This window comes from Pyrgilauda ruficollis, unplaced genomic scaffold, assembly GCF_017590135.1.
Source record: "Pyrgilauda ruficollis isolate IOZ18807 unplaced genomic scaffold, ASM1759013v1 scaffold32, whole genome shotgun sequence".
Classification (NCBI taxonomy): domain Eukaryota; kingdom Metazoa; phylum Chordata; class Aves; order Passeriformes; family Passeridae; genus Pyrgilauda; species Pyrgilauda ruficollis.
Window position 1 is genome coordinate 3,020,726 of NW_024524600.1, and position 15,540 is coordinate 3,036,265.

Below are 15,540 nucleotides of genomic sequence, written 5' to 3' on the forward strand. Positions count from 1 at the left end.
CATCCACCAGCACTGAAGGGTTGCAAAGAGCAGCTGTCCTCAGCTTCGTGTTTCTGTCCCCAGCTGCAGACGTGTCAGCAAGGTGCTCCCTGATGTCAGGGGGCAGGGGAGGTTTATACAAACCAGGCAAGACTTGGAGGGCAGGAAAAGGGTAATAGCAGGAGAAGGAATGATGGTCAGCACCTGGTCTGTGGGCTACCTTTTCCAGCTGGTCTCAGGGTTTTTTTTGTGTGAAAGCTTATTTCCTGTCCCTTAAGCACCTTCTTCTGAAAGAAGGATTATTGGGTTATTATCCTTTTTAACATGTTTAGTTTTTTAAAAATATCATCACCCTCAGATGTGATGGTTAAGTGGTGCAGTTGAAGTGAAAATCCTGAAGGCTGTGTGCAGCTGTGGCAGGCACTGCACAATCATCCTGTCCCTGGCCTCTTGCTGCTTCCCACAGGTGGAAAGGCAGCTGGGAATCCTCCAGCCCAGGGAATCCCCCTCCATTCGGACTCTGCAGGAGGTCACTGCTCAGCAGCTGCTGGAGTTTAGACCAGTGCCTCCCCTCCCCAGCATCACCAGAAGTTATATTGTACCTTCCTGTTCTTCTTCGTCCCAACTTCAGTGTGGTGGAAGTGTGCTGTGCTGACCTGCACGGCTCTGTCCTGCAGGGCTGGAGCTGCAGCACTGCTTCTCATCTGATGCCACTCTGTCTTACACTCCATTCCTTGCGTGACCTTGCATTGTTACCAGCTGTTTGGTTTCTTGTAACCATTTTAAAGTACACAATCAAACTAACCTCCAAATGCTTTTATTCTAGATAAACCCATACAAACACCAACATGTATTTGTCATTTGCACTTTTTAAAACCATTCATTTTAAACAACAGATTAACTTCTGTACAACAGGAATTACTTTACACATTAGTAAGATTTGACTTCAAACTAGATGACTGCAAAATAATGCTCTGTAAGCTAGTGTTAGAAACACGCTGTTTGCCATAGCACTTTGCCTGTAAACATGGGAAAGTAAGTTGAAGAGAAGTTCATTTTCATTTCTGAGGATGCGATTAGAACTGCTGTGTTGCCATATTACCCATAATAGTCAGAGGTGGTTCTTTTTCTCTGTGTGACAGTAATGGCAAATTGCAGATACGGAAGGTGTGCCAATGTTTTGTGTGCTGACCCAAACCTACCAAAAGAGCCACAATCACTTAATTATACTTCACATCACTTAGTGAGATCCACTTGATGGGCTACAAAGTCCCAGTATGACTTAAAAATGGTTTACTAACAGAGTGACGCTGCTTAGGAGGCTTGAATAAAAGGCAATAATCCTATTCCAGGCTGTAGTTAATGCTACAGGGCCTGCTTCAACACATACTTAATCTCTAGAAATCATTAAAGCTATTGTAGCAAACAAGCAGTAGTACAAATACAGAATAGGACTGATTTTCATTTCCTCATCAATATAAACACATATAGTGAAGTTCACAGGATCAGACCCACGCAAACAGATTATATTTTACAGCTTTTCAAGCAGAAATGTTGAAGTTGTTTTTTCTGCCTGTACAGAAGGTTACTGTTGAACAAAACTATCACAGTTCATTTGAATGCACTGCCAGCAAACACCTGAAGTAGAAGAGACCTAACTGGAAAGCGTAATCCGCTCCTGCCTCCCCTTCAGTATCAATTACTGTGCTTTTTCTGTTTATTTGATGCTGCTTTAAAAGGTTAGATTAAGAACAATAAAAATCAAGCCCTTACGTGCAGGTATTCCAAGCTTAAGTGCTAGTCAAGCCATGGTCCACTCTTTTAGACAGAGGGCAAGATAGGTTAGAGGTGGGTTGGTTTTTTTCTAATTAAAATTGAACTTATCAAAATACATTGTGCCAGGCAGAGAACTGCTGAAAGCACTGCAACACTGTAGTGCAGCGTCCTGAACAAAGCCATACATTCCATCAAGTATAAAGTGTAAACTTAATAGCAAGTGTAAGACTTGAATTTAAAAAAAAAAAACCAACAAAGCCATCACAGTATGGGTTGGTTGGTGGCTGCCCTCTCTGGTATGCAAGAGGAACAACTTGTGCAATCACATGGTAAGGAGGGGGCAGAGCAGCAGGACCGTGTTTTTGTGTTTGCTTTTCTCCACATTAACAGCCCGCCTTGCTTCTGCCACTGGGATTGTGCCTCGGGCCAGCTGCCTTTGTGACCAGAGCAGGCAGCATTAGCACCAATGCCTGAGCTCTGGGGCTCTAACTCAGCACCCTGTGACCCTCCGCTGCCTGGGAATCCTGTGCAGCCACCTCTGGCTGCCCACAGCCCCAGCACTGGCTTTCTGTACCAAACCTGGGTCACCTGTGCCATTCCCTCTCCCATGGGCCACTGTGCTACACCACTCACCTCCAGTGGTGGATCCCTCCAGAAATGTATGGAAATGTATCTCCTTGTCATGAATGCCTTACCTCAAATCTAAGGGCACGTGACAGCCTCAGAACGTGCCTCCTGTGACCGAAGCAGAGTCCAGGCTGACAAACCATTCCAGCTCTCTAGCAGAGGGTAGGGTTGCGCTGGTGCTGTAGCAGAGCTGGAGCCACAGCAGAAGCCACTGCACCAGCCTCATCCCAGCAGCACAGCCATGCCCCTGCTTTCCAGCTGGGCCGACTTTACCCACCAATGCAAGTGTAATGGACACCTTTCCTCCAAAACAGCCAAGCCTCAAAAAACCCCAGCCAGACTAAGGCAGACAGTTACTCCTCCCCACCCTAACCCCAGTCTCAAACCCTAGTCTTCCTGTTCTTAAATATTATTAAACCAACCTCTGACCTGACCCCCACACGCTGGCTTTAGGTCTGTGAGGCCCTTGTACACAGATGGCAAGGCTGGCCAGGACCATCAGCACTGATGCATGGGCTGATCATGCACCTGAGTACAGGTTTGTGCACCAAAGTGCAGCCATTGGCAGCTGCTTCATCAAATCACAAGTGTCCTGATGCAGTGCAGTTTCAGCTGTGAAGCTGCTCACAAGTGTTTCACAGCTTATTTAAGGATGGAAAGGTCAAAAATGTAAACACAGACTGATGGTGGCTGAATGCCCTTTTCCAAAAGCCTCCCTTCACCTCTTCCCCTCAGTGGTTCGCTTCACTTTGGACATGGAATTTCTAACCTGACAAAGGTAAGTCCTGCCATGTGGCACTTGGCCTTCCAACCTCACACCCACTCTGTCTGCTAAACACACTTATCCTAAGTGTCACTTTGGTGCCAGGTTGTTGTTGGGTTTTTTGTTTGATTTTGTTTTGTTTTGTTTGTTTTCTTTTATTTTTTTCCTTTTTTTCTCCTTTTTTTTTTTTTTTTGTTTTTTTGTTTTGTTTTTCACGGCGTTTATTTTTTCTGAACAGGAACTAGCGAACATTTGACTGGAAGGAAGGAAACTGCAGCTGACCCGTATTCTCACTCTCACAGTTTGCCAAGCTGCTGAAAGGATGTGGCGAAACATCAGCTTTTTCTCTTAAAAAAAAGAGGTAAGCAACTTGCAAGTTCATGTGGGCAACTCTGAACTTACAGTGTATTTTGCACATCTCCTATGTCCTTATTTTAAAGCAAGCAAAAAGCTTACTAGAAGGTATTTTTGAAACAAAGGGCTATGTGTGCTCAAGTACCTAAAAATGCTGACCCTGCCAACATTAGGTTCACTTTCACATGCCCCTGTGTGAATATGTAACCATGCCCATACTTCATTCCCAATCGTAGATTACGTGGAATGGTCAGAGTGGAGAAGAGTGTCCAAACGTTTCAAACCCTGTACATAAAGTCATTCAAAACAGTTTTGGGAGCAGTAGCGCTAATGTAAAATCCCCCACAGTGATGCTGTGAGTCAGTGCTCTGCTCAATGCCATTTGCATTTTTTCTTTTCATCAAATAAGGCTTTTACTTGCTGGAGCTGTTTCTGGACTTCTTCAAACCCCCGTTCTCGCTCGAGTTTGCTGACAATCTGTTAACAATTAGCAAAAGAGAGAATAATTTTTTTAATGCTTATTTTACTTGCTATTTTTCAAAGCCTGCTTTTCGGTACTCTAACAACTACTGACAGAAAAATGCATTAAATGCCTGCCTATCTGTAAACATTCTTTTCCGACTTTAACACTTTATTTTGGTAGTTTTCCCTTCAAGTCATTCTGATCACAGGATTTGCAACACTTCCACAAAAGAATGACTGAGCCAAGCAAAAAAATCCAAAACAAACCCAACACATGCTCACCTCTGAGTGCGAGGCAAGGCCAGTGCTCCAGCTTTTACCCTACAGAAGATTTGCAAGTGATATTTTATTTCTCTTCCTCTGCCCTGTAAGCTGAAGGCAATAAACTGTCTCTTTTCCTCTAACTCACCCACTTGGCTCCCGCCCAGGTGATAGAATGGAGCACTACTGCTGTCTGAAATATCTGCTGGCAATGCTACACAGGGACAGGTCTCAGTAAACAATGAAAGAGATTTAGCTGCTCCCAGTCAAAAGCCAGAGGGGGAAGAGCAGAGGGAAGATTTCCTTCTAAGGATGGGCTATGTTTAGCCAGTACTAGCTTCAAAAAAGCAAAAATGGGCACTAAGACTAGAAAGTAGACTGAATTCTCCTGTATCAATCATTTTAATAAGCTTAATAAAGGATGATGCCATTTTGAGTATCATCCCTTGTTTCAAGAGGTGAGGATTTCATGCTGAATCCAGGTAATTTGGGATGTTAGAGATCAGAAGTGGTAAGCCAGCTAACAGGTGACTGAGAGCTGGATGACTACAGCAAGTGCTGGTGCTGTGCTGCTGAGGATGAAAGAGAGAAAGGCCTGGTTGCTGGGAAACCCAGACAACCTGCTGGAAGCATAAGGAGGCCTTCAGGCAACACACCCCAGCTGGCTCTTATCTGAGTCCCTGCACAGGCACACGCAGCCTCTGTTAAGGATGCTGAACAAAATGGAGTGGAGAATCCTATCATGCAAAGTGGAGGACAAGGATTTTCTTAGAAAGCAGCTTAGAGGTAGCCTGTGACTAAGTACTTTCAGCTGAGAAAAGATTTCTTTTGTTAGTAATAGCAGGGACTGGAAACTATAGCTGCTTCTCTTTAAGAGAAAGACTATTAGAGGAGAGCATTAAGACAGCTATGATGGGAAAGGAGCAGACAACTCTTGCTTTAAGGCTGTGTGCTCCACCGAGGTGTTTGCACTGACTGTTAAAATGAGAACCCTGGTGCTACAGTCTGATCTGATTTCTGAACCTCCAGGGAAATGGAGCGCGTGCACAGGAATTGTGGCAGGCATTTGCAGAGACTCTGCAAACACAGTAAAGCAAGAAGCCTCAGCTATATAGGAACTTCCTCAAAACTGCAGGGAAAATGCTATTGCTGCTGTCGCTGTGCAATACAGCAGTGACAGGAAAGGTGCACTGACAAACCTCTGGCCTGTGCCTCGGAGGGGTGGGGGCCTCAGCCGCCCTGGGGCTGCGCTGCTCCAGCCCCTCAGAGCTCAGCAGCAGCAGCCACGGCTGCATGCAGGAGGGGCTGCCTTGGGAGTGGCACCTGGCAGGCTGCACAGCAGCCCAGCCCTGGTGTTACCCCACATTAAGGATTCAGCTGAAATTGCAGATGTGCTTACCTCATCATAGTATTTCACTATGTATTTGTAGATTTCAAACAAGGCCACTTTCTCATTAAATTCATTTTCGTGTTTCTAAAACAGACAACAGTTTTGGTTAGGTAGTTCTCCTTTAAAAAAAAACAACTTAACATGAAAGCAAATGAAGTTGCTGCTTCTCAACCATACCTTAGATTCCTGAGCTAGAAATTCTTCAACCTCTGCAGTGGTCAATGGAGGCAGATCCCTGATGGCTTTGTAGTATGCTTTCACCTCCTTCTTGTAGAGAGGAATGTCTTTAGCATAGAGAAGTTTGTTTGTTGGTGCTTCCTTAAAAGAAAAAATTTGAAGCCTTTTAACTTTTCACAGCACAGATTTCCTAAGGTTCCACCTCCACACAGTTAATTGCATCTAATTGTGTCTGTGTGACTCATTTTTCTTTGCTGTGGTTATATGCAAGGAACCAAGATTATGAAACAAAGATGCAAACCAGAGGCAGGATCTCACTAATAGTGTATTGTGTTTCATGACAATTGCCATGTAATTATTTCTATTGACATCAGGATTGATGACTTTTTGTCCCTCAGACATATTTTTCTTTCTCACTTCCTCCTTACAGGTCCCTAGATCTGAAAGATTATGAAAGCTGAAACAAAGAGTCCTAGGCCAAAACCCAATTTACATACAGGATTCAGCAGTACTGCTGAAAGGAAAGTTCCCTGGCAGTGACACACCAGAGTCTTGTTAGATGCTGTCCTGGCAGAGGTTCCCCTAAATCTCTTTGGTCCCTACAACTCCTTTCCCTCAGGGGTTTGAGAGCATGGAGAGCTGACTGCCAGACAAGCACAGCCAAAGGGATTTTTCTTCACCCCAGGGCTTCAACAACCCAGGTCAGCATTAAGCTCTCCAGGAGCTTTAGGCTCATTTGAGGAAAAAAGTGCTGATGCTTGTGATAGGAGCCAAAGCCCCACCTGGAAAACTGATTTTCAGAATGCAAAAGTAGGGGCTGGTAGTTTCCTGTTTAAGCTCTGGGCAATAAATGGCATAACCATGTGTTATCTTGTCACCACTGCTTCCAATGTGTGATGAAGTAATTTAAATGTTTATTTTCTAAATGGCTAAAAGATGCTTCAAGATAAAAGCCTAAAAATCATGAAAGTAAATACATTTTAGTACTAAAAGGTCACAAGATGTTTGCTGCATTGCAAACCATTATCAGGTTTCAGCACCTCTTTTCAAATAGCTAACAGGAACTGTTGTTACAACAATTCTGTACAGTGGATGTTAAGCACAGAAACCTAACAACCGTGCTCATTTGCAGTTTTTCCATCAAGGAAGTGATGTGATTAGCTTTAATTTATGATACTTCACTCCTAAAGTAACATAAATAAGCACATTAATTGCTATTTACTTCTAACAGATGAGCAGTTGGATTAGATCACATAGGAAATTAGTCCATTTTTAAATAAATTCTGTTTTTCTTGGTAGTATGAGCCTGAACAAAAGCTTCCTGCTTTGGTCCAAAGAAAAGGAAAATACCCTCGGGGAAAAGGAAGTAATTTTGATCCCCAGAGCTCTGGACACTATACTAAAGAGTTTTTGAATGTAAGATTCCTGAACTTGTTGCTCCAGCAAATAATTCTGCATATGAAAAGGGAGCAGCTAATATATGTGAAAGGAACTGTTTCAAACTTCAGAGGTCTTTCAGTATTCTTACAGCTTCCCCTAGCTTATTGTGTGTGTTTTCTGCACACTGGTGTGTGGCAGACAAAATATGGACTACTTATCAAATAACGTGAATACTTTGAAGACCTTTGTTTCAAACTACATTAAAACTTCATTAGAACTTCACAATTTCCATTTTCTGCCACCTATTGTGTAAACACACTGTGCAGAACTAAATTGCAGAGAAAACAAGCAGCAGTTAACTACAAATAAGGCATTCTCGTAGCTGTGTCTGTCTACTGGTAAATTCTTCAGTCTCAGGAGACAGTGCAATGAGGAATGGAAACCCAGTTTAATTAGGCCCCTGACAATTCTGCCCCCCATATCAGCAGATCCAGGATTTCATCATCTTAATCATTATACAGTTGAAAAAGACATTGCTTGAGAAAGTAGTAGAAGACTGGAGGGGCAGCATTACCTTCCCCAGTGTCTGTTCTGCGAGAGAAAAGGCATCCATGAAGGCTTGTGCGATCACAGACAAACAGCCATCTATGTGTGAAGTCTTCTTGATGTCAAAGACAAACTGGGGATTCTTCAGGATGTTCACCCAGAAGCGAAGAGGAAGGCTAGACAGGAGAAAGAACAAACATCTTTAAAATCAGCCACTCAAGTAGCACAAATGCTTTAAAATGGTCCTTAATTGCAACTGCACTCATGGAACAGAGCACATTCCTGGCTGCTTCTTCACACTAAAAAAGGGGTCAGGGAACAAAGGCTACAGAGCAAACACTTCTGTCAGGCACCCAGCTTCAAATAAAGCTCTCAATCTGCTGCTACTTCTTACAGAGCATGAAGTCGGTGTGCAGGCTGCACAGACCTGGAAGCTCTGGTGGTTTGTGTTGTATTAAATCAATACACTAAAGTTGCTGTTATCCACAAAGCCAAACCACATCTTATTCCCAGACATGCCAAAATCTTATTCTTCTGACACACCTGACATATTTCATTTTTGCAAGTACATTTTCAGAAAGCACATGCACTCCTGCACATATCCCATGGGCATACCTGTTGGTTTTCCATATGTGGACCACATCAGGATCAGTAATTTTTTTGCTCTCAGCCTGGGCATCCAAAAAGTCAAAAAAGTACTTGATGGCAACAGGTGCTTTATTGTTGGGTAAACTCCAAATGCTCCTGAAGAGCTTTTCAACAACTGAATGAATTGCCACCTGAAAAGTAACAAAGTTAATATTTTGTTACTATTACACAAGCAAAGAATACCTCAGAGAGCTGTGTGCGCCCCGAGAGAACCACACACACAGAAATTACAACAAGCTTGTGGCAAACATCAAGGCCATAGGTTATTGGGAAACAAGACAGTAACAAAAATGAAACTACAGTACATCACAATGAGCTCCCTCCATATGTCGTGTGTCCTGTTGCTCTGCTTACAGGAGGATCATGGTGAACTCTGTGATAAATCACACGTGGGAAGAACCACTTGGGCTAATAAAGACCCAAGTGGGTCTTTATCCCAACATCAAATCTTGGGATACTGTTGCCACTGTTGTTAAAAGCATTTGGAATTTGTGACTGGAATTAAGAAGAAGGTGAGAAAAAAAGCAGTTGAGCCAGTTTCCTGGGGCACTGGTCGTCCAGGTGCCATCTGTGACACGTGCTCAACACGTGCTCATCAACACTTCACAGCCAAGTGGCTCTGGCACTTGATCTAATTCTAGGATAACAGCTTTGGGTGCTATAAGACACTAATATTAGAGAGAAGAACTGAAAGCTGGATATTTCTGATACTTAAGTGAAGATATTTGGTTCACTAAAGGAAGGGACTGGTTGCTGCTGGACTCACTGACAATCACAGCGTATTTATAAGCAGAGGCAAACAAAGCAAAACACTGTTTTCTGCTTTATTTCTTCACATCTGTTCTGAAGCTCAGTTCAGCCCAATATTCTCTTGACAAGAAGGATTTAATCATATCCCAGAGCCTTGATGAGTCCTGGCCAGTTCATTTCATGGGGTAAACTCTGCAATTGTGTCTGTGTACATGTATGGGAGAGAGGGGAGCAGAGACAGAGATGGTGAGATGCAATTTCCTTTAGCGCACAGCCTATCATGACAGGAATTTCACAGCAAAGAATATCACAGCTCCGTTGTTCAGGGCAGTGTCCTACTTTGCAGGAGATGATTAATTTAAGCCCTTTAAATGGTCTGTTTCTAAAAAGCCTGTTCTTTTCTTCTGTACCTTACCACCATAAGACATTACTGGTTTACTCCAACATTTCCTGAGGGCTCATGTTAGTTTTCACAGGTCATGAGAAATGACCAGTCTTCACTCTCACTTTGGGGACTGTCCCAAATTACTTCAGATGCTATCAACAAGCTAATTAAATCATGATTGATAGATTTTTAAATGCAAGAAGGTTATAATCATCATCCCTTCAGGCCTCTTGCACAGCTCAGTGTTGTGCAGCCATTAATATTTTATGCAATGTGCTGTTGCAAAGAGCTTTCTAACCATTTGGAGTAAGTCAGAAACAAGATGATGTTACCGGAGGGAGTGAGCAGGACTTATTCCTAAGCAATGCACATTGTATAAATTAGGTACTTGTATTATAAATCCTAAGGACCTGGCTTTTAAAATTAATCTAGTTATTTTGAATGCTTAATCTGAAACCATAACAAATTTCATTTTGTGGGCAGTATCTTGTGAAACTCAGGCTTCAGATGTCATCTCTAAGCTGGGCAAACTCTAGAGCAGATTGAGGAGATTGTTGACTGAAAGCTGTTCATTCCAGAGGGGCTCATTCTCACTCTATGGAGCTCTCTGGTAAAACTCACTTTCCACAGGCTAAATACCAACCTTTTTTCTTTAACCTGAGAAGAAGGTTGTATAACTGAGGAGATACTATGTGTAATCAGACAATTTTAGAACTCTAGTATCAGAAAACCCAAAATGTGTCTGTCATTGCAAATGGTCATTCCCCATAGGTAGAGGAGTGATTTTTATGTGCTACCTTTTCATTTAACATTTGATTTACACACAGGAAGTCTGAACATTTTCTGGTTTAGTTTGTATTTCTGTTCCGCCAAACTATCCAAGCCAACATCAGCCCTTCCCCAAAACAGAGCTTTTACAGTTTACCTTGGTTGACAGAAGTTTTGTGAGATACATTTCTTTCACTTTGAATTTTTGCTTTCCTTTGTGACCTGCTCCCTTCACATCTTTGTTTGCTTCCGAGTCTGGTAAAATCTGTCATGAAGAGATTAGAGAGATTACACAGATCCAAATACAGCTCAGTATTAAATCTACCACTTAGCAGTGGAATGATTCAACTCACCAAATGACAGTGTTCATCTGAGTAGTCCACATCTAAACAACAAAAGCAGAGAGCCATTAATGAAACACACAGCTCCAAGCTTGTGAGTTCTGCTGTGCTCTGGGCCGTGCAGCAGGGTGCATCCAAGATGCCAAGCAAGCAGAGCCAGTGTCATCCTTCCCTGCCTGCACTGTGGGGGAAGTCTCTGAGATGTGCCCGGGTTCTGTGCACCTCCCTAGTGCCAACCTGTAGCTCAGACCACTAAGCTACAGCATCCTCTCTGCTGCTCGGGTAAGCTGGCAGCAATCACAGCTCCTCTGAAAGGAGGACAAGATGAGATGATTGCAGGGGTTTAAGTCTCTAGGAGTCCTGAGTGCAGGTGGACTGAGGTCAGGCTTGACCACAGTGGCTGGGAACACACAACCTCAGTTTTGCTGAGGGAGAGGCCACACCAGAGAGATGCACGTGTCTCTCCTAACTTTGATGATAAGGAAACACAAGTTAGGAGTGTGTTTCTTCACAGGGGCTACAGGAAGTTCTAACCTCATCCACCAGCTGGGTTGGAGCAACCTGCATCACAGGGCTAGGTGAGGTGAACCGGCCCCCTGTAAGCACCCTTTATCTCCTGACATGCTGTTCAGAAAGTGAAGTCAAAGCTTTCAGAAACACACTCAAGAGAATAAGGAAAATTATCAAACAGTGGGGGTTTTATCATTCGTGTTTCTGGACAGTGCAGCACTATGTGATGCACAGCTCTCAGCACCAGGGAGAGAGAGTTGTTCACTCTCTTTGTGTCACCTGGGCTTCCCTGTCCTGCTTTCCTGCCTATAAGCCTCTATCTCTAAGCAATCATTTGCTGAGGACTGTAAGCCCTTTTGTCCTTCTTTCCTTTGCCTTCTTTCTTCCTTTTAGGCCCACTGTGCCTGCCAGAGGCCCAGAGCCAAGGCTCTTCATTTGGCTCAACTATATCAAAGTACCAATTCCTCTGACCTCCTGTAGACCAAGATACAATCTGTCACAGCTCAGTTGTCTGCATTCCCAACCATTCTGCACAAAAATTTAAATGGGTCACAGTGAGTTTGTTACCTGATCGGGTATTTGCCTTCTTTTTGAAGACTTTTATGGTTGCTCCATTTGAAATCTGAAAGAAAAAACAAACATATCATGCTGAAATAAAAGTGCTTAGAATTCACAAAAGCCTCAGTTTCATTTCCTCTGTCCCTCAGCCCGTGGCAGTGCAGGACAGCCCAGCCTGCTTTGTTCTACCACAGTGTGCACAGCCTTCAGCAGGCAGCCAGGGCTGGGGCAGGGGCAGCAGCTGCACCTTGTCAGCATTACCCAGCCAGGTGGGAAGGCACCTCTTCCAGTGCACCAGCCTTGAAGACCTTTCCCTTCCTTTGATTTTTCTGATTCAGTCCATATGTGGACACTTTCATTTTCATGTATTGCTCTGTGATGTTTCTTGCATCCATTTTTCTATAGATTGCTCTGGTTAAATTCTCTGTGCCCACTGCAACAGAATCTTACGGGAAGGTGAAGCAGAGAGGTGTACACAAAGGTGAGTTCACTCCTGGTCCCCTTTCTTTCAGCTCAGTCTGTTCTACCCATGTTCTGTGGAGGGGCCATTCTGAGGGTTAAGCCTGGTGCTCCCAAGAACTATTTTCAAACTGAGCAAAATATTTATACACCATAAGATCAAGATCCATATCTTACCATCTTGGGATTTCTAGGAAAAATCTACCTCCTCCTTCCCTGAATTTATAGTGTTGCCAGGATGTTACACATTATCTTTAAAACAAACTGGCAAGCCATGCTTTTATTGTCAAAGAGTAACTAAAAAATGGCTCCCACTGAGAACTACACCACTGCTCTGCTATCAAATGTTGAGTCTTGCCAAGTGCTAGTGTACTTGCCTCTATAATTACAAAAACAACCGGCCAGTTCTAGGAAGGGATCTCTGCCAAAATAATTTAAGTGTTTTTTAAACCTTGGCAGCCAGCCTGGTGTGAGAAACCAGTTTAAACATTAAGATACTCTATCAAAAGCTGTGTCTTGTGCCAAAAAAATCTGCACTTACATTTGCTCCTGGAAAGTAAATGCAATCTATTTTATGATTTTTTTTTGCAGAGATTCCATCTCTCACACAGACTTTCAGAACTATTTTAGATAGCACAGAACACTTGAAAACCACACTACAAATAGGAATATGCTGTAAGGCTAGCTTGTGAGGGGATACCAACACCCAGACAGTCCTCTCACTTAGCCCTGAAGACAGATAAGCAGGAACAGTGCTAGCCAGCAGCTCAGCCCTCCCCGGAGCAATGTGGGCAACGTGCTGCCTCCATTCCCTCCCCAAGAAGTAGGAGGGCAGCTCAGTGCTGAAATGTGTTGACTTCTGTCCTGAGGGAGATGGGCAGAGCTCAGAGGGAAAACTGTTCTTCCCTCCAGGAATCTGAAGCATTGCTGCAGAGCAGCCATGACCAAAACCAGCACTCTAGGTTTTATTTTTGGGACAAATTATGCTTTTAGCAGTGAGTAGACTATGCTTTCCCTTCTTTATCATTACTGCAGCAGCCATACTTGCTGTTTCTTACAGTGTGATCCAATTTTAAAAAAACTAACCCAATTTAAAAACCCCCTTCTTTTTGCATCTTGCTGTCTAAATCACTTTTTGTGGTGGGCTGCTCCCATGGACATCTGAAAAAATGTTTGCTTTGTCAGTTGCATTATTGAGGGGGACAAACAGGGAGAAGAGAGATCTCTTCCAATCCAGACAACATGGAATACAGCTACTTTGCAACCCAGAAGACATGGTAGTGTGGCTCTATGCCTCTTGCTCCCCAGGCCTCCTGTTCTCACTGTAATCCAGTCCTTGCCAGTGAGCTCTCAGGATCACATTCAGTTTTGCTTGATGGGGCTCTACCTGCTCCTGGAATGTGTGGTACTTTTAACAGCTGAGAAACTGGAGAGCTGTGACTGGACAGCAGATCTGAAAGTGACTGTCCAGCTCTCTTCTTGTGTGGGGAATAGGATGTCAAGATAATTACCAACTTTCTTGTCATGGCTTGTGGTTATTCTCATGGAAATGATAGTATAGACCTCATAAATAAACACATCGATAAACTTCCTAGGAGCCACAAAAATAGAGCAAAAGTAGCACACAGGCCAGAGGCATAAGAGAGTCTAACAGTACAGTGGATTTTTTTCTCATCACATATTTTAAAAAATATTTTTTGCATATTTTAAAAATCAGTGTAGAAACTAAGTCTACTTTTTCAAGATTGATTGGTGACTATGGGACCTTCACAACACAACCCTCATGTTCCAGTGTCTTAAACAGGTTTGATGGTACTTCCCAATTGTTAACATCTGGTTACTTTCTAGCATTTAAGGCTGGTAAAAAAAAGAAAAATTCAGGCTTGCCACAAAACTCGAGGCATTGTTGAAATGTAAGCTGGAATTTCTCAGGCAATGTTACTGCCCTCATAGAGTGTATGCAATGTTCCTTTTTCTTGCTATCTAGACACTTTTACATTCCTTTTTGTATCAATATGCATACAAGAAAATAAACCAGATATGCTAATGGATAACACTTGTCACTAAGCCACTGCCTAAAATGCCACTGAGCTTTTGCCTAAAATGTATGTTATTTTGTCAGTGTCAGAAAATGTGAACTAAAATATGGAAGAGACATGCCGTACAATTTCCATAAGGCAGCTGCTAAGCTATAATTAGTGTAGTTACAGCTTGCAAAAACAACTGCACCTCCTACCTAACTTGCATCTGCAAGAAACCCTTGCCTGCAGAAACCTCAGACAAAACAAGGGCTGGGACAAAGAAACCCAGGGATGACAGAGACCAATGGAGCAGACTTACTTGCCATGAGGTCTGACACCCATGGGCCACAGCATGCCATGAGCTCCAGGCATACAGAAGGCTGCTGGGAAAAGCAGGGAGCACCTGCAACAGCTGCCTGTGGAAAAGAGGCAGGTACTGCTGCACTGGACAGAAGTTCAAACACCTAATCTAATTCAAATCTACACTGACCTGTGCTGCACAGGCTCAAACTGCAACACTACAATGTCCTAATTTGTACAAAATCTCTACAAGTGGAGTGGAGGAGGTCACGTGTTCATCTACAGACAAGATTCAAGACAGGCACAGGAAAAGCCACTGGATGGTGACTCAGGACGCCTGGGTTCACTGCTGAACCCCTGTGAGGTAAGGAGAGCAACAGATGCCTACAGAAATCTGTAAAGTGACTGCAAATGAGCTTGCTTCAGATCTAAGCAGCCTTGTTCTCTGCCCAGGATACAAAGTCCTGCTAGAAATCCTTGTTTCTCTATGGATGGCACAGTACTTGCTCATGCAGACAGCAACATGTTCTGTGTTGGCTCAGGTTGCTCAGCACCACACTGCACTGCACAGCACAGACCTATGGCACCAAAACTTCTAAATCAATAAAAATTTATGAACTTGTTAAGAGCCAGACTTTCAAATTCAATGAGGCATGAGAAAAGATCTGTAAAAGCACTCAGCATGATAACCTCCATTTCCAAAATCTATCTGTGAGCATCACATGTGAACTTCCATATCACCTGAGGCCAATCACCTGCTGCACATTTTCCTCCAACACCTCACTCTCTATTTTGACTGGTGTCACTGAAAACTCCTCAGAGAGGAAATGCTGCTTGCTATGCTTTCACAGTGTGCTGCAGCCAGCAGGGCTCTGCCACCAGTTGCAGTTTTGTGTGTTGTTGCAGTGATGGACAGATTATTGCAGCATTGCAAACAACTGCTTTACAGGGGCAGCTGGAAGCAGAGGGGAAGACATGGTACAAGTGCCAACAGCAGATGGAAGCAGAAACAGAGAGAGAAAATGGCAAGGAGACTGACATAGGAGGTATCAAGAAAAGAGGGAGAAGAGCCATCAATCCTTTTT

General features: G+C 43.4%; 1 protein-coding gene across 1 annotated transcript in view; it reads right to left on the reverse strand.

Annotated features, from left to right (window-relative positions):
- Positions 1-3,346: 3,346 nt before the first annotated feature.
- Positions 3,347-15,540, reverse strand: part of PLXNC1 (plexin C1) — a 68,379-nt gene continuing 56,185 nt past the window's right edge. The window contains exons 24-31 of the mRNA XM_041474428.1: positions 11,685-11,739; positions 10,620-10,651; positions 10,424-10,531; positions 8,331-8,494; positions 7,744-7,891; positions 5,790-5,930; positions 5,622-5,696; positions 3,347-3,976 (exon numbers count right to left, since the gene is read on the reverse strand). Of these exons, the coding sequence (XP_041330362.1) occupies positions 3,872-3,976; positions 5,622-5,696; positions 5,790-5,930; positions 7,744-7,891; positions 8,331-8,494; positions 10,424-10,531; positions 10,620-10,651; positions 11,685-11,739 (828 nt within the window). The 3' untranslated portion in view covers positions 3,347-3,871. The remainder of the gene's footprint in view (positions 3,977-5,621; positions 5,697-5,789; positions 5,931-7,743; positions 7,892-8,330; positions 8,495-10,423; positions 10,532-10,619; positions 10,652-11,684; positions 11,740-15,540) is intronic.